Consider the following 22888-nt stretch of genomic DNA (forward strand, 5'->3'; position numbering starts at 1 on the left):
CCCTGGAATGACCATCAGACCCAGCACTACCCCTCACGGCCCTGTCTCCAAAAACACGTCCTCTTCCACAACTTAAACGCCCCCACTAGGTTCAGGCAGCCCTCTGCCCAGGAGCAACGCAAGGAAACACATTCGATGTCCATGGACAGATGATCGGACTAGGAAGCAGACGTCCCCAGACACAACGGAAGTGGATACAGCCACCCAAGTGCGCAACACAGGGGCCGGTGGCAACCACACTGTCGGACAGAGAAATGCTCCCACGGAACCAAATAGGTCTGTGAGACAGACACATACCATGTGCACCTCCGGCCCCCTCGAATCGTACCGATGGCACCCAGGAACCTTCCTACAGGAAAGAAACCCTTGGACTGCCATACCGATGGGGGTTGCCACATGGGAGGGGGCGGGCGTGGGAGTGCTGGGATTGGGGAGGTCCTAGATCCAAACCCTTGCCCTTGCAGTGGGTCCCAGGGACATCCTGCTGTGCAACAGAAGGGACGACATCTAGTCACTGTCCTTGGAACCCAAGGGAGGAGCATGGGAGAAAAACAGGAGGGATAGACATGTCCGATGGGATCACTCTGGGGCGAACCTGCAAAGGATGCCCTTCGAGGCAGCGACAGTCCAGAAAGAGCCATGACAACAAAAACCCCAAGAAAGCATCTCAGCCTTCACCGAGGAAGGCGTCCGGGTCGAGACGGCTGCCCCTCGCTCGGCAAAAGAGACAGACCGAAGGACGCCGCGGATTCGGTCAAGCTCTCCAAGCCTAGCCACATCGGACCCGACCTAACGACCGGGCGTGGATGAAGTCACGAGGAGAAAGACGTGATTCCCTTTGAACTGATTCACTCGCCGAGTTATCTTCCTGCACACACGTGCGGCATGCAGATCCACTCTGCTCTGCCAAAGGCTCCACTCCTACGCTGGACATCCCCAGCCTGGCACTTCAAACCCACTCACACCCGAGGCATTGTGTCAGCAGAGATTCGGGATCGATATGTCTATCCATTTCCTTAGCTATTTCTCCTATTGTGTGTGTGTGTGTGTGTGTGTGTGTGTGTGTGTGTGTACATCCATGAAGAGAGAGAGCGAGAGAGAGAGCGAGAGAGACTGAGAGAGTGTGAGAGAGAAAGAGAGACTGACATGGACGCATGTCTTTATCCATTCAGCTCATTGGTTGCAATCGCTCTTCTTACTTTTCCCATTGATTTGGGGGCCCCCTGACACACGGAGTTGCGGTCTGGCCAGTGCTCTATCACCCAAGGCAGCCCTGGCCCCCGCCACAGCACTGACCGGGAGAGACCCTTCAGCCTGGCAGCCACGTGGGAACTCCCTGAGAGCTTGCTGGAGGAGACCAATCCACCACAGTCCTTAACTCATCAGACCTGGACTCGGCCAGGCCTCCATAGCCTGGTGCCCTCCTGACAAGGGAGGCTCCTCCGGAGAGGCGAGAAGGACACTTCCCTCAGCCTCCCGAGTGCACCCATGCACGGGGCTTAGCCCAGCTGCCCACGCTCTTGCCACCGAAGCCCCGCCCCCCCATGCAGTCCTCGGCACCCCCCTCCTTCTCACTTGCCGACGCAACCCCTGATGGGGAGGGGCTTGACCAGGGCCAGCTTCTCACGGTCCAATCCCGAGGCTGTGCGGGTCTGGGCGCCTGCCTCGAGAGGACCCCCGGGCACGCCAACACCCAGGACATGCTTCAAGCCTTCGAAACCCACTGCCACCCCACCAGGCTGCCCATCCACCGCCAAATCCGGAAGGCACACCTCTGCCCTCCGCCTGACAGGAGGTGTCTTGCAGGAGAGAGTCCCTGGGGCCCAGGACACAGCCGCACATCCTCTGGGTGCTTGCCGTGGGTGCGCTCCGCTCAACACTCCATCCGCCCCAAGGCGGGGCCTGCCCATTTGGAGCCTTGCAGCTCTCACCTGTTCCAGCCTCCTCCTCGGAGCCGCACCTGGGGCCAGAAGGGGCTCGGGCGCCCTCGTGTGGACATCTGCTCGAACAGCCCCTCGCAGGCTTCCCTCTCTCTGGCTCAGCAGTCCCTGGGGCTGCATTGTCTGGGGCCCAGAGGACGGTGGGCTCTCCTTCCCCCACTCTCTCTCGGGAAAGACCAAGAAGGGCCCGGCCACGTAGGTGCTCGCTCTCGCGCTCGCTCTCTCTCGCTCTCTCTCACTCTCTCTCGCTCTCTCTGTCTCTCGCTCTCAAGGCCTTTCGGGGTGCAGAGGCCAACCTCCACCAGGCCTCGCTCTGGAAACCCTTCTCTCCACATCCACCAGGGCGTGCCAGCCTGCTTCCTTTTGGATAGAGCCTTGCCCACAGGTATGGAGGAAGATGGGTGCGTGTGAGGATGGAACGAGTATGTCTGTCTGCCTTTTTCCCCTTTGATTCCTTCCTTCGTCCCGTTCAGTCTGGCCTCGAGGCTTTCCTTCTTCCTTGTCTGTTCTGGCCGGTTGTCTCTTTCCCTTCTCTCTCCAAATGGATTGACCCCACCTGGAGTGCGCCCGATTGGGATCCCCATCCATGTCTGCCAAGGCGCGGTGCTGACCCAACCCACCCCACCGACCAAGTCAGCCCCTCTCCCAAGGGGGCCAGAAGGGAACCCAGGGAGCCCTTTCTTGGGATCAGGTCATAGCGCAGCTTGCATAGGCCCGGCCTGCCTCTAGCTCACACCCTCTCAGCCGGTGCCTAGAAGGAAGAGAAGAGCCTCCCAAGGAAAGGCAAAGGGGGGTTCCTGAGCCCTCGGGAGAGACTCTGCCCCGCGCTTGGCACCGCTGCTCTCCCTGAGAGCTCCGTCCGTTTTGGCCCCTGCCATGCACGCCTCACGCCTCGCAGGCACAGTGCGCGCACCCCGAAACCCAGGTCACGCTGGGCTTCCCAGTGGAACAGCTCAAGCACTCAAACCAGGAAGGAGAACCCAAAACCACCAACCCAGGTGACACGTGGGGCGGAGGCCTGAATCCACGCGGCCCGTATCCGGAGAGCCAGACGGCATCCAGCGCCGGACGAAGCACACCATCCCTGATTCCTAGAGAAGTCCAAGTCCCAACGAGGCCGAGGGTCCTCTTCAGCCCTGTCCCCGTGGCCACGCTTAGGAGGCCTTTGAATGACAGCCCCTGGGCGGAGTGTGGCAAAGAAGGTGCCCTCCCACGGGGTGGGTGTGTCCGGCCCTTTGGTCAACCGCTACGGACCCCAAGGTCCACGGCATCCCCAAAGAACCCTGGAATGACCATCAGACCCAGCACTACCCCTCACGGCCCTGTCTCCAAAAACACGTCCTCTTCCACAACTTAAACGCCCCCACTAGGTTCAGGCAGCCCTCTGCCCAGGAGCAACGCAAGGAAACACATTCGATGTCCATGGACAGATGATCGGACTAGGAAGCAGACGTCCCCAGACACAACGGAAGTGGATACAGCCACCCAAGTGCGCAAACACAGGGGCCGGTGGCAACCACACTGTCGGACAGAGAAATGCTCCCACGGAACCAAATAGGTCTGTGAGACAGACACATACCATGTGCACCTCCGGCCCCCTCGAATCGTACCGATGGCACCCAGGAACCTTCCTACAGGAAAGAAACCCTTGGACTGCCATACCGATGGGGGTTGCCACATGGGAGGGGGCGGGCGTGGGAGTGCTGGGATTGGGGAGGTCCTAGATCCAAACCCTTGCCCTTGCAGTGGGTCCCAGGGACATCCTGCTGTGCAACAGAAGGGACGACATCTAGTCACTGTCCTTGGAACCCAAGGGAGGAGCATGGGAGAAAAACAGGAGGGATAGACATGTCCGATGGGATCACTCTGGGGCGAACCTGCAAAGGATGCCCTTCGAGGCAGCGACAGTCCAGAAAGAGCCATGACAACAAAAACCCCAAGAAAGCATCTCAGCCTTCACCGAGGAAGGCGTCCGGGTCGAGACGGCTGCCCCTCGCTCGGCAAAAGAGACAGACCGAAGGACGCCGCGGATTCGGTCAAGCTCTCCAAGCCTAGCCACATCGGACCCGACCTAACGACCGGGCGTGGATGAAGTCACGAGGAGAAAGACGTGATTCCCTTTGAACTGATTCACTCGCCGAGTTATCTTCCTGCACACACGTGCGGCATGCAGATCCACTCTGCTCTGCCAAAGGCTCCACTCCTACGCTGGACATCCCCAGCCTGGCACTTCAAACCCACTCACACCCGAGGCATTGTGTCAGCAGAGATTCGGGATCGATATGTCTATCCATTTCCTTAGCTATTTCTCCTATGTGTGTGTGTGTGTGTGTGTGTGTGTGTGTGTGTGTGTACATCCATGAAGAGAGACGAGAGAGGCGAGAGAGACTGAGAGAGTGTGAGAGAGAAAGAGAGACTGACATGGACGCATGTCTTTATCCATTCAGCTCATTGGTTGCAATCGCTCTTCTTACTTTTCCCATTGATTTGGGGGCCCCCTGACACACGGAGTTGCGGTCTGGCCAGTGCTCTATCACCCAAGGCAGCCCTGGCCCCCGCCACAGCACTGACCGGGAGAGACCCTTCAGCCTGGCAGCCACGTGGGAACTCCCTGAGAGCTTGCTGGAGGAGACCAATCCACCACAGTCCTTAACTCATCAGACCTGGACTCGGCCAGGCCTCCATAGCCTGGTGCCCTCCTGACAAGGGAGGCTCCTCCGGAGAGGCGAGAAGGACACTTCCCTCAGCCTCCCGAGTGCACCCATGCACGGGGCTTAGCCCAGCTGCCCACGCTCTTGCCACCGAAGCCCCGCCCCCCCATGCAGTCCTCGGCACCCCCCTCCTTCTCACTTGCCGACGCAACCCCTGATGGGGAGGGGCTTGACCAGGGCCAGCTTCTCACGGTCCAATCCCGAGGCTGTGCGGGTCTGGGCGCCTGCCTCGAGAGGACCCCCGGGCACGCCAACACCCAGGACATGCTTCAAGCCTTCGAAACCCACTGCCACCCCACCAGGCTGCCCATCCACCGCCAAATCCGGAAGGCACACCTCTGCCCTCCGCCTGACAGGAGGTGTCTTGCAGGAGAGAGTCCCTGGGGCCCAGGACACAGCCGCACATCCTCTGGGTGCTTGCCGTGGGTGCGCTCCGCTCAACACTCCATCCGCCCCAAGGCGGGGCCTGCCCATTTGGAGCCTTGCAGCTCTCACCTGTTCCAGCCTCCTCCTCGGAGCCGCACCTGGGGCCAGAAGGGGCTCGGGCGCCCTCGTGTGGACATCTGCTCGAACAGCCCCTCGCAGGCTTCCCTCTCTCTGGCTCAGCAGTCCCTGGGGCTGCATTGTCTGGGGCCCAGAGGACGGTGGGCTCTCCTTCCCCCACTCTCTCTCGGGAAAGACCAAGAAGGGCCCGGCCACGTAGGTGCTCGCTCTCGCGCTCCTCTCTCTCGCTCTCTCTCACTCTCTCTCGCTCTCTCTGTCTCTCGCTCTCAAGGCCTTTCGGGGTGCAGAGGCCAACCTCCACCAGGCCTCGCTCTGGAAACCCTTCTCTCCACATCCACCAGGGCGTGCCAGCCTGCTTCCTTTTGGATAGAGCCTTGCCCACAGGTATGGAGGAAGATGGGTGCGTGTGAGGATGGAACGAGTATGTCTGTCTGCCTTTTTCCCCTTTGATTCCTTCCTTCGTCCCGTTCAGTCTGGCCTCGAGGCTTTCCTTCTTCCTTGTCTGTTCTGGCCGGTTGTCTCTTTCCCTTCTCTCTCCAAATGGATTGACCCCACCTGGAGTGCGCCCGATTGGGATCCCCATCCATGTCTGCCAAGGCGCGGTGCTGACCCAACCCACCCCACCGACCAAGTCAGCCCCTCTCCCAAGGGGGCCAGAAGGGAACCCAGGGAGCCCTTTCTTGGGATCAGGTCATAGCGCAGCTTGCATAGGCCCGGCCTGCCTCTAGCTCACACCCTCTCAGCCGGTGCCTAGAAGGAAGAGAAGAGCCTCCCAAGGAAAGGCAAAGGGGGGTTCCTGAGCCCTCGGGAGAGACTCTGCCCCGCGCTTGGCACCGCTGCTCTCCCTGAGAGCTCCGTCCGTTTTGGCCCCTGCCATGCACGCCTCACGCCTCGCAGGCACAGTGCGCGCACCCCGAAACCCAGGTCACGCTGGGCTTCCCAGTGGAACAGCTCAAGCACTCAAACCAGGAAGGAGAACCCAAAACCACCAACCCAGGTGACACGTGGGGCGGAGGCCTGAATCCACGCGGCCCGTATCCGGAGAGCCAGACGGCATCCAGCGCCGGACGAAGCACACCATCCCTGATTCCTAGAGAAGTCCAAGTCCCAACGAGGCCGAGGGTCCTCTTCAGCCCTGTCCCCGTGGCCACGCTTAGGAGGCCTTTGAATGACAGCCCCTGGGCGGAGTGTGGCAAAGAAGGTGCCCTCCCACGGGGTGGGTGTGTCCGGCCCTTTGGTCAACCGCTACGGACCCCAAGGTCCACGGCATCCCCAAAGAACCCTGGAATGACCATCAGACCCAGCACTACCCCTCACGGCCCTGTCTCCAAAAACACGTCCTCTCCACAACTTAAACGCCCCCACTAGGTTCAGGCAGCCCTCTGCCCAGGAGCAACGCAAGGAAACACATTCGATGTCCATGGACAGATGATCGGACTAGGAAGCAGACGTCCCCAGACACAACGGAAGTGGATACAGCCACCCAAGTGCGCAACACAGGGGCCGGTGGCAACCACACTGTCGGACAGAGAAATGCTCCCACGGAACCAAATAGGTCTGTGAGACAGACACATACCATGTGCACCTCCGGCCCCCTCGAATCGTACCGATGGCACCCAGGAACCTTCCTACAGGAAAGAAACCCTTGGACTGCCATACCGATGGGGGTTGCCACATGGGAGGGGGCGGGCGTGGGAGTGCTGGGATTGGGGAGGTCCTAGATCCAAACCCTTGCCCTTGCAGTGGGTCCCAGGGACATCCTGCTGTGCAACAGAAGGGACGACATCTAGTCACTGTCCTTGGAACCCAAGGGAGGAGCATGGGAGAAAAACAGGAGGGATAGACATGTCCGATGGGATCACTCTGGGGCGAACCTGCAAAGGATGCCCTTCGAGGCAGCGACAGTCCAGAAAGAGCCATGACAACAAAAACCCCAAGAAAGCATCTCAGCCTTCACCGAGGAAGGCGTCCGGGTCGAGACGGCTGCCCCTCGCTCGGCAAAAGAGACAGACCGAAGGACGCCGCGGATTCGGTCAAGCTCTCCAAGCCTAGCCACATCGGACCCGACCTAACGACCGGGCGTGGATGAAGTCACGAGGAGAAAGACGTGATTCCCTTTGAACTGATTCACTCGCCGAGTTATCTTCCTGCACACACGTGCGGCATGCAGATCCACTCTGCTCTGCCAAAGGCTCCACTCCTACGCTGGACATCCCCAGCCTGGCACTTCAAACCCACTCACACCCGAGGCATTGTGTCAGCAGAGATTCGGGATCGATATGTCTATCCATTTCCTTAGCTATTTCTCCTATTGTGTGTGTGTGTGTGTGTGTGTGTGTGTGTGTGTACATCCATGAAGAGAGGAGAGAGAGCGAGAGAGACTGAGAGAGTGTGAGAGAGAAAGAGAGACTGACATGGACGCATGTCTTTATCCATTCAGCTCATTGGTTGCAATCGCTCTTCTTACTTTTCCCATTGATTTGGGGGCCCCCTGACACACGGAGTTGCGGTCTGGCCAGTGCTCTATCACCCAAGGCAGCCCTGGCCCCCGCCACAGCACTGACCGGGAGAGACCCTTCAGCCTGGCAGCCACGTGGGAACTCCCTGAGAGCTTGCTGGAGGAGACCAATCCACCACAGTCCTTAACTCATCAGACCTGGACTCGGCCAGGCCTCCATAGCCTGGTGCCCTCCTGACAAGGGAGGCTCCTCCGGAGAGGCGAGAAGGACACTTCCCTCAGCCTCCCGAGTGCACCCATGCACGGGGCTTAGCCCAGCTGCCCACGCTCTTGCCACCGAAGCCCCGCCCCCCATGCAGTCCTCGGCACCCCCTCCTTCTCACTTGCCGACGCAACCCCTGATGGGGAGGGGCTTGACCAGGGCCAGCTTCTCACGGTCCAATCCCGAGGCTGTGCGGGTCTGGGCGCCTGCCTCGAGAGGACCCCCGGGCACGCCAACACCCAGGACATGCTTCAAGCCTTCGAAACCCACTGCCACCCCACCAGGCTGCCCATCCACCGCCAAATCCGGAAGGCACACCTCTGCCCTCCGCCTGACAGGAGGTGTCTTGCAGGAGAGAGTCCCTGGGGCCCAGGACACAGCCGCACATCCTCTGGGTGCTTGCCGTGGGTGCGCTCCGCTCAACACTCCATCCGCCCCAAGGCGGGGCCTGCCCATTTGGAGCCTTGCAGCTCTCACCTGTTCCAGCCTCCTCCTCGGAGCCGCACCTGGGGCCAGAAGGGGCTCGGGCGCCCTCGTGTGGACATCTGCTCGAACAGCCCCTCGCAGGCTTCCCTCTCTCTGGCTCAGCAGTCCCTGGGGCTGCATTGTCTGGGGCCCAGAGGACGGTGGGCTCTCCTTCCCCCACTCTCTCTCGGGAAAGACCAAGAAGGGCCCGGCCACGTAGGTGCTCGCTCTCGCGCTCCTCTCTCTCGCTCTCTCTCACTCTCTCTCGCTCTCTCTGTCTCTCGCTCTCAAGGCCTTTCGGGGTGCAGAGGCCAACCTCCACCAGGCCTCGCTCTGGAAACCCTTCTCTCCACATCCACCAGGGCGTGCCAGCCTGCTTCCTTTTGGATAGAGCCTTGCCCACAGGTATGGAGGAAGATGGGTGCGTGTGAGGATGGAACGAGTATGTCTGTCTGCCTTTTTCCCCTTTGATTCCTTCCTTCGTCCCGTTCAGTCTGGCCTCGAGGCTTTCCTTCTTCCTTGTCTGTTCTGGCCGGTTGTCTCTTTCCCTTCTCTCTCCAAATGGATTGACCCCACCTGGAGTGCGCCCGATTGGGATCCCCATCCATGTCTGCCAAGGCGCGGTGCTGACCCAACCCACCCCACCGACCAAGTCAGCCCCTCTCCCAAGGGGGCCAGAAGGGAACCCAGGGAGCCCTTTCTTGGGATCAGGTCATAGCGCAGCTTGCATAGGCCCGGCCTGCCTCTAGCTCACACCCTCTCAGCCGGTGCCTAGAAGGAAGAGAAGAGCCTCCCAAGGAAAGGCAAAGGGGGGTTCCTGAGCCCTCGGGAGAGACTCTGCCCCGCGCTTGGCACCGCTGCTCTCCCTGAGAGCTCCGTCCGTTTTGGCCCCTGCCATGCACGCCTCACGCCTCGCAGGCACAGTGCGCGCACCCCGAAACCCAGGTCACGCTGGGCTTCCCAGTGGAACAGCTCAAGCACTCAAACCAGGAAGGAGAACCCAAAACCACCAACCCAGGTGACACGTGGGGCGGAGGCCTGAATCCACGCGGCCCGTATCCGGAGAGCCAGACGGCATCCAGCGCCGGACGAAGCACACCATCCCTGATTCCTAGAGAAGTCCAAGTCCCAACGAGGCCGAGGGTCCTCTTCAGCCCTGTCCCCGTGGCCACGCTTAGGAGGCCTTTGAATGACAGCCCCTGGGCGGAGTGTGGCAAAGAAGGTGCCCTCCCACGGGGTGGGTGTGTCCGGCCCTTTGGTCAACCGCTACGGACCCCAAGGTCCACGGCATCCCCAAAGAACCCTGGAATGACCATCAGACCCAGCACTACCCCTCACGGCCCTGTCTCCAAAAACACGTCCTCTTCCACAACTTAAACGCCCCCACTAGGTTCAGGCAGCCCTCTGCCCAGGAGCAACGCAAGGAAACACATTCGATGTCCATGGACAGATGATCGGACTAGGAAGCAGACGTCCCCAGACACAACGGAAGTGGATACAGCCACCCAAGTGCGCAGACACAGGGGCCGGTGGCAACCACACTGTCGGACAGAGAAATGCTCCCACGGAACCAAATAGGTCTGTGAGACAGACACATACCATGTGCACCTCCGGCCCCCTCGAATCGTACCGATGGCACCCAGGAACCTTCCTACAGGAAAGAAACCCTTGGACTGCCATACCGATGGGGGTTGCCACATGGGAGGGGGCGGGCGTGGGAGTGCTGGGATTGGGGAGGTCCTAGATCCAAACCCTTGCCCTTGCAGTGGGTCCCAGGGACATCCTGCTGTGCAACAGAAGGGACGACATCTAGTCACTGTCCTTGGAACCCAAGGGAGGAGCATGGGAGAAAAACAGGAGGGATAGACATGTCCGATGGGATCACTCTGGGGCGAACCTGCAAAGGATGCCCTTCGAGGCAGCGACAGTCCAGAAAGAGCCATGACAACAAAAACCCCAAGAAAGCATCTCAGCCTTCACCGAGGAAGGCGTCCGGGTCGAGACGGCTGCCCCTCGCTCGGCAAAAGAGACAGACCGAAGGACGCCGCGGATTCGGTCAAGCTCTCCAAGCCTAGCCACATCGGACCCGACCTAACGACCGGGCGTGGATGAAGTCACGAGGAGAAAGACGTGATTCCCTTTGAACTGATTCACTCGCCGAGTTATCTTCCTGCACACACGTGCGGCATGCAGATCCACTCTGCTCTGCCAAAGGCTCCACTCCTACGCTGGACATCCCCAGCCTGGCACTTCAAACCCACTCACACCCGAGGCATTGTGTCAGCAGAGATTCGGGATCGATATGTCTATCCATTTCCTTAGCTATTTCTCCTAGTGTGTGTGTGTGTGTGTGTGTGTGTGTGTGTGTGTGTACATCCATGAAGAGAGAGGAGAGAGCGAGAGAGACTGAGAGAGTGTGAGAGAGAAAGAGAGACTGACATGGACGCATGTCTTTATCCATTCAGCTCATTGGTTGCAATCGCTCTTCTTACTTTTCCCATTGATTTGGGGGCCCCCTGACACACGGAGTTGCGGTCTGGCCAGTGCTCTATCACCCAAGGCAGCCCTGGCCCCCGCCACAGCACTGACCGGGAGAGACCCTTCAGCCTGGCAGCCACGTGGGAACTCCCTGAGAGCTTGCTGGAGGAGACCAATCCACCACAGTCCTTAACTCATCAGACCTGGACTCGGCCAGGCCTCCATAGCCTGGTGCCCTCCTGACAAGGGAGGCTCCTCCGGAGAGGCGAGAAGGACACTTCCCTCAGCCTCCCGAGTGCACCCATGCACGGGGCTTAGCCCAGCTGCCCACGCTCTTGCCACCGAAGCCCCGCCCCCCCATGCAGTCCTCGGCACCCCCCTCCTTCTCACTTGCCGACGCAACCCCTGATGGGGAGGGGCTTGACCAGGGCCAGCTTCTCACGGTCCAATCCCGAGGCTGTGCGGGTCTGGGCGCCTGCCTCGAGAGGACCCCCGGGCACGCCAACACCCAGGACATGCTTCAAGCCTTCGAAACCCACTGCCACCCCACCAGGCTGCCCATCCACCGCCAAATCCGGAAGGCACACCTCTGCCCTCCGCCTGACAGGAGGTGTCTTGCAGGAGAGAGTCCCTGGGGCCCAGGACACAGCCGCACATCCTCTGGGTGCTTGCCGTGGGTGCGCTCCGCTCAACACTCCATCCGCCCCAAGGCGGGGCCTGCCCATTTGGAGCCTTGCAGCTCTCACCTGTTCCAGCCTCCTCCTCGGAGCCGCACCTGGGGCCAGAAGGGGCTCGGGCGCCCTCGTGTGGACATCTGCTCGAACAGCCCCTCGCAGGCTTCCCTCTCTCTGGCTCAGCAGTCCCTGGGGCTGCATTGTCTGGGGCCCAGAGGACGGTGGGCTCTCCTTCCCCCACTCTCTCTCGGGAAAGACCAAGAAGGGCCCGGCCACGTAGGTGCTCGCTCTCGCGCTCTCTCTCTCTCGCTCTCTCTCACTCTCTCTCGCTCTCTCTGTCTCTCGCTCTCAAGGCCTTTCGGGGTGCAGAGGCCAACCTCCACCAGGCCTCGCTCTGGAAACCCTTCTCTCCACATCCACCAGGGCGTGCCAGCCTGCTTCCTTTTGGATAGAGCCTTGCCCACAGGTATGGAGGAAGATGGGTGCGTGTGAGGATGGAACGAGTATGTCTGTCTGCCTTTTTCCCCTTTGATTCCTTCCTTCGTCCCGTTCAGTCTGGCCTCGAGGCTTTCCTTCTTCCTTGTCTGTTCTGGCCGGTTGTCTCTTTCCCTTCTCTCTCCAAATGGATTGACCCCACCTGGAGTGCGCCCGATTGGGATCCCCATCCATGTCTGCCAAGGCGCGGTGCTGACCCAACCCACCCCACCGACCAAGTCAGCCCCTCTCCCAAGGGGGCCAGAAGGGAACCCAGGGAGCCCTTTCTTGGGATCAGGTCATAGCGCAGCTTGCATAGGCCCGGCCTGCCTCTAGCTCACACCCTCTCAGCCGGTGCCTAGAAGGAAGAGAAGAGCCTCCCAAGGAAAGGCAAAGGGGGGTTCCTGAGCCCTCGGGAGAGACTCTGCCCCGCGCTTGGCACCGCTGCTCTCCCTGAGAGCTCCGTCCGTTTTGGCCCCTGCCATGCACGCCTCACGCCTCGCAGGCACAGTGCGCGCACCCCGAAACCCAGGTCACGCTGGGCTTCCCAGTGGAACAGCTCAAGCACTCAAACCAGGAAGGAGAACCCAAAACCACCAACCCAGGTGACACGTGGGGCGGAGGCCTGAATCCACGCGGCCCGTATCCGGAGAGCCAGACGGCATCCAGCGCCGGACGAAGCACACCATCCCTGATTCCTAGAGAAGTCCAAGTCCCAACGAGGCCGAGGGTCCTCTTCAGCCCTGTCCCCGTGGCCACGCTTAGGAGGCCTTTGAATGACAGCCCCTGGGCGGAGTGTGGCAAAGAAGGTGCCCTCCCACGGGGTGGGTGTGTCCGGCCCTTTGGTCAACCGCTACGGACCCCAAGGTCCACGGCATCCCCAAAGAACCCTGGAATGACCATCAGACCCAGCACTACCCCTCACGGCCCTGTCTCCAAAAACACGTCCTCTTCCACAACTTAAACGCCCCCACTAGGTTCAGGCAGCCCTCTGCCCAGGAGCAACGCAAGGAAACACATTCGATGTCCATGGACAGATGATCGGACTAGGAAGCAGACGTCCCCAGACACAACGGAAGTGGATACAGCCACCCAAGTGCGCAGACACAGGGGCCGGTGGCAACCACACTGTCGGACAGAGAAATGCTCCCACGGAACCAAATAGGTCTGTGAGACAGACACATACCATGTGCACCTCCGGCCCCCTCGAATCGTACCGATGGCACCCAGGAACCTTCCTACAGGAAAGAAACCCTTGGACTGCCATACCGATGGGGGTTGCCACATGGGAGGGGGCGGGCGTGGGAGTGCTGGGATTGGGGAGGTCCTAGATCCAAACCCTTGCCCTTGCAGTGGGTCCCAGGGACATCCTGCTGTGCAACAGAAGGGACGACATCTAGTCACTGTCCTTGGAACCCAAGGGAGGAGCATGGGAGAAAAACAGGAGGGATAGACATGTCCGATGGGATCACTCTGGGGCGAACCTGCAAAGGATGCCCTTCGAGGCAGCGACAGTCCAGAAAGAGCCATGACAACAAAAACCCCAAGAAAGCATCTCAGCCTTCACCGAGGAAGGCGTCCGGGTCGAGACGGCTGCCCCTCGCTCGGCAAAAGAGACAGACCGAAGGACGCCGCGGATTCGGTCAAGCTCTCCAAGCCTAGCCACATCGGACCCGACCTAACGACCGGGCGTGGATGAAGTCACGAGGAGAAGACGTGATTCCCTTTGAACTGATTCACTCGCCGAGTTATCTTCCTGCACACACGTGCGGCATGCAGATCCACTCTGCTCTGCCAAAGGCTCCACTCCTACGCTGGACATCCCCAGCCTGGCACTTCAAACCCACTCACACCCGAGGCATTGTGTCAGCAGAGATTCGGGATCGATATGTCTATCCATTTCCTTAGCTATTTCTCCTAGTGTGTGTGTGTGTGTGTGTGTGTGTGTGTGTGTGTACATCCATGAAGAGAGAGAGCGAGAGAGACTGAGAGAGTGTGAGAGAGAAAGAGAGACTGACATGGACGCATGTCTTTATCCATTCAGCTCATTGGTTGCAATCGCTCTTCTTACTTTTCCCATTGATTTGGGGGCCCCCTGACACACGGAGTTGCGGTCTGGCCAGTGCTCTATCACCCAAGGCAGCCCTGGCCCCCGCCACAGCACTGACCGGGAGAGACCCTTCAGCCTGGCAGCCACGTGGGAACTCCCTGAGAGCTTGCTGGAGGAGACCAATCCACCACAGTCCTTAACTCATCAGACCTGGACTCGGCCAGGCCTCCATAGCCTGGTGCCCTCCTGACAAGGGAGGCTCCTCCGGAGAGGCGAGAAGGACACTTCCCTCAGCCTCCCGAGTGCACCCATGCACGGGGCTTAGCCCAGCTGCCCACGCTCTTGCCACCGAAGCCCCGCCCCCCCATGCAGTCCTCGGCACCCCCCTCCTTCTCACTTGCCGACGCAACCCCTGATGGGGAGGGGCTTGACCAGGGCCAGCTTCTCACGGTCCAATCCCGAGGCTGTGCGGGTCTGGGCGCCTGCCTCGAGAGGACCCCCGGGCACGCCAACACCCAGGACATGCTTCAAGCCTTCGAAACCCACTGCCACCCCACCAGGCTGCCCATCCACCGCCAAATCCGGAAGGCACACCTCTGCCCTCCGCCTGACAGGAGGTGTCTTGCAGGAGAGAGTCCCTGGGGCCCAGGACACAGCCGCACATCCTCTGGGTGCTTGCCGTGGGTGCGCTCCGCTCAACACTCCATCCGCCCCAAGGCGGGGCCTGCCCATTTGGAGCCTTGCAGCTCTCACCTGTTCCAGCCTCCTCCTCGGAGCCGCACCTGGGGCCAGAAGGGGCTCGGGCGCCCTCGTGTGGACATCTGCTCGAACAGCCCCTCGCAGGCTTCCCTCTCTCTGGCTCAGCAGTCCCTGGGGCTGCATTGTCTGGGGCCCAGAGGACGGTGGGCTCTCCTTCCCCCACTCTCTCTCGGGAAAGACCAAGAAGGGCCCGGCCACGTAGGTGCTCGCTCTCGCGCTCTCTCTCTCTCGCTCTCTCTCACTCTCTCTCGCTCTCTCTGTCTCTCGCTCTCAAGGCCTTTCGGGGTGCAGAGGCCAACCTCCACCAGGCCTCGCTCTGGAAACCCTTCTCTCCACATCCACCAGGGCGTGCCAGCCTGCTTCCTTTTGGATAGAGCCTTGCCCACAGGTATGGAGGAAGATGGGTGCGTGTGAGGATGGAACGAGTATGTCTGTCTGCCTTTTTCCCCTTTGATTCCTTCCTTCGTCCCGTTCAGTCTGGCCTCGAGGCTTTCCTTCTTCCTTGTCTGTTCTGGCCGGTTGTCTCTTTCCCTTCTCTCTCCAAATGGATTGACCCCACCTGGAGTGCGCCCGATTGGGATCCCCATCCATGTCTGCCAAGGCGCGGTGCTGACCCAACCCACCCCACCGACCAAGTCAGCCCCTCTCCCAAGGGGGCCAGAAGGGAACCCAGGGAGCCCTTTCTTGGGATCAGGTCATAGCGCAGCTTGCATAGGCCCGGCCTGCCTCTAGCTCACACCCTCTCAGCCGGTGCCTAGAAGGAAGAGAAGAGCCTCCCAAGGAAAGGCAAAGGGGGGTTCCTGAGCCCTCGGGAGAGACTCTGCCCCGCGCTTGGCACCGCTGCTCTCCCTGAGAGCTCCGTCCGTTTTGGCCCCTGCCATGCACGCCTCACGCCTCGCAGGCACAGTGCGCGCACCCCGAAACCCAGGTCACGCTGGGCTTCCCAGTGGAACAGCTCAAGCACTCAAACCAGGAAGGAGAACCCAAAACCACCAACCCAGGTGACACGTGGGGCGGAGGCCTGAATCCACGCGGCCCGTATCCGGAGAGCCAGACGGCATCCAGCGCCGGACGAAGCACACCATCCCTGATTCCTAGAGAAGTCCAAGTCCCAACGAGGCCGAGGGTCCTCTTCAGCCCTGTCCCCGTGGCCACGCTTAGGAGGCCTTTGAATGACAGCCCCTGGGCGGAGTGTGGCAAAGAAGGTGCCCTCCCACGGGGTGGGTGTGTCCGGCCCTTTGGTCAACCGCTACGGACCCCAAGGTCCACGGCATCCCCAAAGAACCCTGGAATGACCATCAGACCCAGCACTACCCCTCACGGCCCTGTCTCCAAAAACACGTCCTCTCCACAACTTAAACGCCCCCACTAGGTTCAGGCAGCCCTCTGCCCAGGAGCAACGCAAGGAAACACATTCGATGTCCATGGACAGATGATCGGACTAGGAAGCAGACGTCCCCAGACACAACGGAAGTGGATACAGCCACCAAGTGCGCAGACACAGGGGCCGGTGGCAACCACACTGTCGGACAGAGAAATGCTCCCACGGAACCAAATAGGTCTGTGAGACAGACACATACCATGTGCACCTCCGGCCCCTCGAATCGTACCGATGGCACCCAGGAACCTTCCTACAGGAAAGAAACCCTTGGACTGCCATACCGATGGGGGTTGCCACATGGGAGGGGGCGGGCGTGGGAGTGCTGGGATTGGGGAGGTCCTAGATCCAAACCCTTGCCCTTGCAGTGGGTCCCAGGGACATCCTGCTGTGCAACAGAAGGGACGACATCTAGTCACTGTCCTTGGAACCCAAGGGAGGAGCATGGGAGAAAAACAGGAGGGATAGACATGTCCGATGGGATCACTCTGGGGCGAACCTGCAAAGGATGCCCTTCGAGGCAGCGACAGTCCAGAAAGAGCCATGACAACAAAAACCCCAAGAAAGCATCTCAGCCTTCACCGAGGAAGGCGTCCGGGTCGAGACGGCTGCCCCTCGCTCGGCAAAAGAGACAGACCGAAGGACGCCGCGGATTCGGTCAAGCTCTCCAAGCCTAGCCACATCGGACCCGACCTAACGACCAGGCGTGGATGAAGTCACGAGGAGAAGACGTGATTCCCTTTGACCTGATTCACTCGCCGAGTTATCTTCCTGCACACACGTGCGGCATGCAGATCCACTCTGCTCTGCCAAAGGCTCCACTCCTACGCTGGACATCCCCAGCCTGGCACTTCAAACCCACTCACACCCGAGGCATTGTGTCAGCAGAGATTCGGGATCGATATGTCTATCCATTTCCTTAGCTATTTCTCCTATTGTGTGTGTGTGTGTGTGTACATCCATGAAGAGAGAGAGCGAGAGAGACTGAGAGAGTGTGAGAGAGAAAGAGAGACTGACATGGACGCATGTCTTTATCCATTCAGCTCATTGGTTGCAATCGCTCTTCTTACTTTTCCCATTGATTTGGGGGCCCCCTGACACACGGAGTTGCGGTCTGGCCAGTGCTCTATCACCCAAGGCAGCCCTGGCCCCCGCCACAGCACTGACCGGGAGAGACCCTTCAGCCTGGCAGCCACGTGGGAACTCCCTGAGAGCTTGCTGGAGGAGACCAATCCACCACAGTCCTTAACTCATCAGACCTGGACTCGGCCAGGCCTCCATAGCCTGGTGCCCTCCTGACAAGGGAGGCTCCTCCGGAGAGGCGAGAAGGACACTTCCCTCAGCCTCCCGAGTGCACCCATGCACGGGGCTTAGCCCAGCTGCCCACGCTCTTGCCACCGAAGCCCCGCCCCCCCATGCAGTCCTCGGCACCCCCCTCCTTCTCACTTGCCGACGCAACCCCTGATGGGGAGGGGCTTGACCAGGGCCAGCTTCTCACGGTCCAATCCCGAGGCTGTGCGGGTCTGGGCGCCTGCCTCGAGAGGACCCCCGGGCACGCCAACACCCAGGACATGCTTCAAGCCTTCGAAACCCACTGCCACCCCACCAGGCTGCCCATCCACCGCCAAATCCGGAAGGCACACCTCTGCCCTCCGCCTGACAGGAGGTGTCTTGCAGGAGAGAGTCCCTGGGGCCCAGGACACAGCCGCACATCCTCTGGGTGCTTGCCGTGGGTGCGCTCCGCTCAACACTCCATCCGCCCCAAGGCGGGGCCTGCCCATTTGGAGCCTTGCAGCTCTCACCTGTTCCAGCCTCCTCCTCGGAGCCGCACCTGGGGCCAGAAGGGGCTCGGGCGCCCTCGTGTGGACATCTGCTCGAACAGCCCCTCGCAGGCTTCCCTCTCTCTGGCTCAGCAGTCCCTGGGGCTGCATTGTCTGGGGCCCAGAGGACGGTGGGCTCTCCTTCCCCCACTCTCTCTCGGGAAAGACCAAGAAGGGCCCGGCCACGTAGGTGCTCGCTCTCGCGCTCTCTCTCTCTCGCTCTCTCTCACTCTCTCTCGCTCTCTCTGTCTCTCGCTCTCAAGGCCTTTCGGGGTGCAGAGGCCAACCTCCACCAGGCCTCGCTCTGGAAACCCTTCTCTCCACATCCACCAGGGCGTGCCAGCCTGCTTCCTTTTGGATAGAGCCTTGCCCACAGGTATGGAGGAAGATGGGTGCGTGTGAGGATGGAACGAGTATGTCTGTCTGCCTTTTTCCCCTTTGATTCCTTCCTTCGTCCCGTTCAGTCTGGCCTCGAGGCTTTCCTTCTTCCTTGTCTGTTCTGGCCGGTTGTCTCTTTCCCTTCTCTCTCCAAATGGATTGACCCCACCTGGAGTGCGCCCGATTGGGATCCCCATCCATGTCTGCCAAGGCGCGGTGCTGACCCAACCCACCCCACCGACCAAGTCAGCCCCTCTCCCAAGGGGGCCAGAAGGGAACCCAGGGAGCCCTTTCTTGGGATCAGGTCATAGCGCAGCTTGCATAGGCCCGGCCTGCCTCTAGCTCACACCCTCTCAGCCGGTGCCTAGAAGGAAGAGAAGAGCCTCCCAAGGAAAGGCAAAGGGGGGTTCCTGAGCCCTCGGGAGAGACTCTGCCCCGCGCTTGGCACCGCTGCTCTCCCTGAGAGCTCCGTCCGTTTTGGCCCCTGCCATGCACGCCTCACGCCTCGCAGGCACAGTGCGCGCACCCCGAAACCCAGGTCACGCTGGGCTTCCCAGTGGAACAGCTCAAGCACTCAAACCAGGAAGGAGAACCCAAAACCACCAACCCAGGTGACACGTGGGGCGGAGGCCTGAATCCACGCGGCCCGTATCCGGAGAGCCAGACGGCATCCAGCGCCGGACGAAGCACACCATCCCTGATTCCTAGAGAAGTCCAAGTCCCAACGAGGCCGAGGGTCCTCTTCAGCCCTGTCCCCGTGGCCACGCTTAGGAGGCCTTTGAATGACAGCCCCTGGGCGGAGTGTGGCAAAGAAGGTGCCCTCCCACGGGGTGGGTGTGTCCGGCCCTTTGGTCAACCGCTACGGACCCCAAGGTCCACGGCATCCCCAAAGAACCCTGGAATGACCATCAGACCCAGCACTACCCCTCACGGCCCTGTCTCCAAAAACACGTCCTCTCCACAACTTAAACGCCCCCACTAGGTTCAGGCAGCCCTCTGCCCAGGAGCAACGCAAGGAAACACATTCGATGTCCATGGACAGATGATCGGACTAGGAAGCAGACGTCCCCAGACACAACGGAAGTGGATACAGCCACCAAGTGCGCAACACAGGGGCCGGTGGCAACCACACTGTCGGACAGAGAAATGCTCCCACGGAACCAAATAGGTCTGTGAGACAGACACATACCATGTGCACCTCCGGCCCCCTCGAATCGTACCGATGGCACCCAGGAACCTTCCTACAGGAAAGAAACCCTTGGACTGCCATACCGATGGGGGTTGCCACATGGGAGGGGGCGGGCGTGGGAGTGCTGGGATTGGGGAGGTCCTAGATCCAAACCCTTGCCCTTGCAGTGGGTCCCAGGGACATCCTGCTGTGCAACAGAAGGGACGACATCTAGTCACTGTCCTTGGAACCCAAGGGAGGAGCATGGGAGAAAAACAGGAGGGATAGACATGTCCGATGGGATCACTCTGGGGCGAACCTGCAAAGGATGCCCTTCGAGGCAGCGACAGTCCAGAAAGAGCCATGACAACAAAAACCCCAAGAAAGCATCTCAGCCTTCACCGAGGAAGGCGTCCGGGTCGAGACGGCTGCCCCTCGCTCGGCAAAAGAGACAGACCGAAGGACGCCGCGGATTCGGTCAAGCTCTCCAAGCCTAGCCACATCGGACCCGACCTAACGACCGGGCGTGGATGAAGTCACGAGGAGAAAGACGTGATTCCCTTTGAACTGATTCACTCGCCGAGTTATCTTCCTGCACACACGTGCGGCATGCAGATCCACTCTGCTCTGCCAAAGGCTCCACTCCTACGCTGGACATCCCCAGCCTGGCACTTCAAACCCACTCACACCCGAGGCATTGTGTCAGCAGAGATTCGGGATCGATATGTCTATCCATTTCCTTAGCTATTTCTCCTAGTGTGTGTGTGTGTGTGTGGTGTGTGTGTGTGTGTGTACATCATGAAGCGAGAGAGCGAGAGAGACTGAGAGAGTGTGAGAGAGAAAGAGAGACTGACATGGACGCATGTCTTTATCCATTCAGCTCATTGGTTGCAATCGCTCTTCTTACTTTTCCCATTGATTTGGGGGCCCCCTGACACACGGAGTTGCGGTCTGGCCAGTGCTCTATCACCCAAGGCAGCCCTGGCCCCCGCCACAGCCATGACCGGGAGAGACCCTTCAGCCTGGCAGCCACGTGGGAACTCCCTGAGAGCTTGCTGGAGGAGACCAATCCACCACAGTCCTTAACTCATCAGACCTGGACTCGGCCAGGCCTCCATAGCCTGGTGCCCTCCTGACAAGAGCTCCTCGGAGGCGAAAGGACATTTCCCCAGCCCCGGTGCACCCATCCGGGCTACCCAGCTGCCCACGCTCTTGCCACCGAGCCCCCCCCCCATGCAGCCTCGGCACCCCCCCTCTCCTACCGCAACCTGATGGGAGGGCTGACCAGGGCCAGCTTCTCACGGTCAATCCGAGGCTGTGCGGTCTGGGCGCCTGCCTCGAGAGGAACCCAGGGCACGCCAACACCCAGACATGCTTCAACCTCGAACCCACTCCAACTGCCATCCCCGCCAATCCAGGCACACCTCTGCCCTCCGCCTGACAGGAGGTGTCTGGCAGGAGAGAGTCCCTGGGGCCCAGGACACAGCCGCACATCCTCTGGGTGCTTGCCGTGGTGCGCTCCGCTCAACACTCCATCCGCCCCAAGGCGGGGCCTGCCCATTTGGAGCCTTGCAGCTCTCACCTGTTTCCAGCCTCCTGGGGAGCCGCACCTGGGGCCAGAAGGGGCTCGGGCGCCCTCGTGTGGACATCTGCTCGAACAGCCCCCTCTCAGGCTTTCCTCTCTCTGGCTCAGCAGTCCCTGGGGCTGCATTGTCTGGGGCCCAGAGGACGGTGGGCTCTCCTTCCCCCCCGCTCTCGGGAAAGACCAAGAAGGGCCCTGCCACGTGGGCGCTCGCTCTCGCGCTCTCTCTCGCGCGCGCGCACTCTCTCTCGCTCTCTCGCGCTCTTTCTCTCGATCTCTCTCTCTCTCGCTCTCGCTCTCACTCTCTCTCGCTCTCGCTCTCTCTCGCTCTCGCTCTTGCTCTCGCTCTCTCTCGCTCTCTCTCTCCTCTCGCTCTCGCTCTCGCTCTCGCTCCTCGCTCTCTCTCTCAAGGCCTTTCGGAGTGCAGAGGCCAACCTCCACCAGGCCTCGCTCTGGAAACCCTTCTCTCCACATCCACCAGGGCGTGCCAGCCTGTTCCTTTTGGATAGAGCCTTGCCCACAGGTATGGAGGAAGATGGGTGTGATGTGAGGATGGAACGAGTATGTCCGTCTGCCTTTTTCCCCTTTGATTCCTTCCTTCGTCCCGTTCAGTCTGGCCTCGAGGCTTTCCTTCTTCCTTGTCTGTTCTGGCCGGTTGTCTCTTTCCCTTTTCTCTCCAAATGGATTGACCCCCCCTGGAGTGCGCCCGATTGGGATCCCCATCCATGTCTGCCAAGGCGCGGTGCTGACCCAACCCACCCCACCGACCAAGTCAGCCCCTTTCCCAAGGGGGCCAGAAGGGAGCCGGGGAGCCCTTTCTTGGGATCAGTTTCATAGCGCAGCTTGCATAGGCCCGGCCTGCCTCTAGCTCACACCCTCTCACCCGGTGCCTAGAAGGAAGAGAAAGAGCTTCCCAAGGAAAGGCAAAGGGGGGGGGTTCCTGAGCCCTTCGGGAGGAGACTCTGCCCCGCGCTTGGCACCGCTGCTCTCCCTTGAGAGCTCCGTCCGTTCTGGCCCCTGCCGTGCACGCTCACGCTCGCAGGCACAGTGCGCGCACCCCGAACCAGGTCACGCTGGCTTCAGTGGACAGCTCAACACCAAGCAGAAGGAGAACCAAAACAAAACCCAGTACGCGGGGAGGAGGCCTGAATCCCGCGGCCCGTATCCGGAGAGCCAGACGGCATCCAGCGCCGACTAAGCACACATCCCTGATTCCTAGAGAATTCCAGTCCCAACGAGGCGGGGTCCTCTTCAGCCCTGTCCCCGTGGCCACGTTAGGAGCCTTTGAATGACAGCCCCTGGGCCGAGTGTGGCAAAGAAGTGCCCTCCACGGGGTGGGTGTGTACGGCCCTTTGGTCAACCGCTGCGGACCACAAGGTCCAGGGCATCCCCAAAGAACCCTGGAATGACCATCAGACCCAGCACTACCCCTCACGGCCCTGTCTCCAAAAACACGTCCTCTTCCAAAACTTAAACGCCCCACTAGGTTCAGGCAGCCCTCTTCCCGGGAGCAACGCAAGGAAACACATTCGATGTCCATGGACAGATGATCGGACTAGGAAGCAGACGTCCCCAGACACAACGGAAGTGGATACAGCCACATAAGTGCGCAAACACAGGGGCCGGTGGCAACCACACTGTCGGACAGAGAAATGCTCCCACGAAACCAAATAGGTCTGTGAGAGAGACACATACCATGTGCACCTCGCCCCTCGAATCGTACCGATGGCACCCAGGAACCTTCCTACAGGAAAGAAACCCTTGGACTGCCATACCGATGGGGGTTG

At 60.5% G+C, this 22888-nt stretch overlaps 2 protein-coding genes across 3 annotated transcripts; both read left to right on the forward strand.

Moving 5' to 3' along the window:
* Positions 1-228: 228 nt before the first annotated feature.
* LOC110259097 lies at positions 229-11932 on the forward strand. Of its 2 annotated transcripts, XM_021082412.1 has the most exons (4): positions 229-2325; positions 5427-5539; positions 8633-8745; positions 11846-11932. In XM_021082412.1, exons 1-3 carry the CDS (start codon positions 1545-1547, stop codon positions 8729-8731), a joined length of 993 nt encoding a protein of 330 aa, XP_020938071.1. In that variant the 5' UTR covers positions 229-1544; the 3' UTR covers positions 8732-8745; positions 11846-11932. The 2 variants fall into 2 exon arrangements, with proteins under 2 accessions (XP_020938071.1, XP_020938072.1); XM_021082413.1 differs by lacking the exon at positions 11846-11932 and having other exon boundaries at positions 8633-10661.
* On the forward strand, positions 10742-19297 carry LOC110259098. Its single transcript, XM_021082414.1, has 3 exons — positions 10742-11958; positions 15051-15163; positions 18237-19297. Exons 1-3 carry the CDS (start codon positions 11178-11180, stop codon positions 18333-18335), a joined length of 993 nt encoding a protein of 330 aa, XP_020938073.1. The 5' UTR covers positions 10742-11177; the 3' UTR covers positions 18336-19297.
* Positions 19298-22888: the final 3591 nt, after the last annotated feature.

The sequence above is a fragment of the Sus scrofa genome, unplaced genomic scaffold (genome assembly GCF_000003025.6).
Source record: "Sus scrofa isolate TJ Tabasco breed Duroc unplaced genomic scaffold, Sscrofa11.1 Contig798, whole genome shotgun sequence".
NCBI classification, from domain to species: Eukaryota; Metazoa; Chordata; class Mammalia; order Artiodactyla; family Suidae; genus Sus; species Sus scrofa.

Bases quoted from the DNA above. Each gene is read 5' to 3' on its own strand.
- LOC110259098 (XM_021082414.1), top strand. From the start codon at position 11,178: ATGCAGTCCTCGGCACCCCCCTCCTTCTCACTTGCCGACGCAACCCCT. The intron at 11,959-15,050 runs GTATGGAGGAAG...CTCGCTCTCAAG, and splicing joins GGATAGAGCCTTGCCCACAG to GCCTTTCGGGGTGCAGAGGC. The intron at 15,164-18,236 runs GTATGGAGGAAG...CTCGCTCTCAAG, and splicing joins GGATAGAGCCTTGCCCACAG to GCCTTTCGGGGTGCAGAGGC.
- LOC110259097 (XM_021082412.1), top strand. From the start codon at position 1,545: ATGCAGTCCTCGGCACCCCCCTCCTTCTCACTTGCCGACGCAACCCCT. The intron at 2,326-5,426 runs GTATGGAGGAAG...CTCGCTCTCAAG, and splicing joins GGATAGAGCCTTGCCCACAG to GCCTTTCGGGGTGCAGAGGC. The intron at 5,540-8,632 runs GTATGGAGGAAG...CTCGCTCTCAAG, and splicing joins GGATAGAGCCTTGCCCACAG to GCCTTTCGGGGTGCAGAGGC.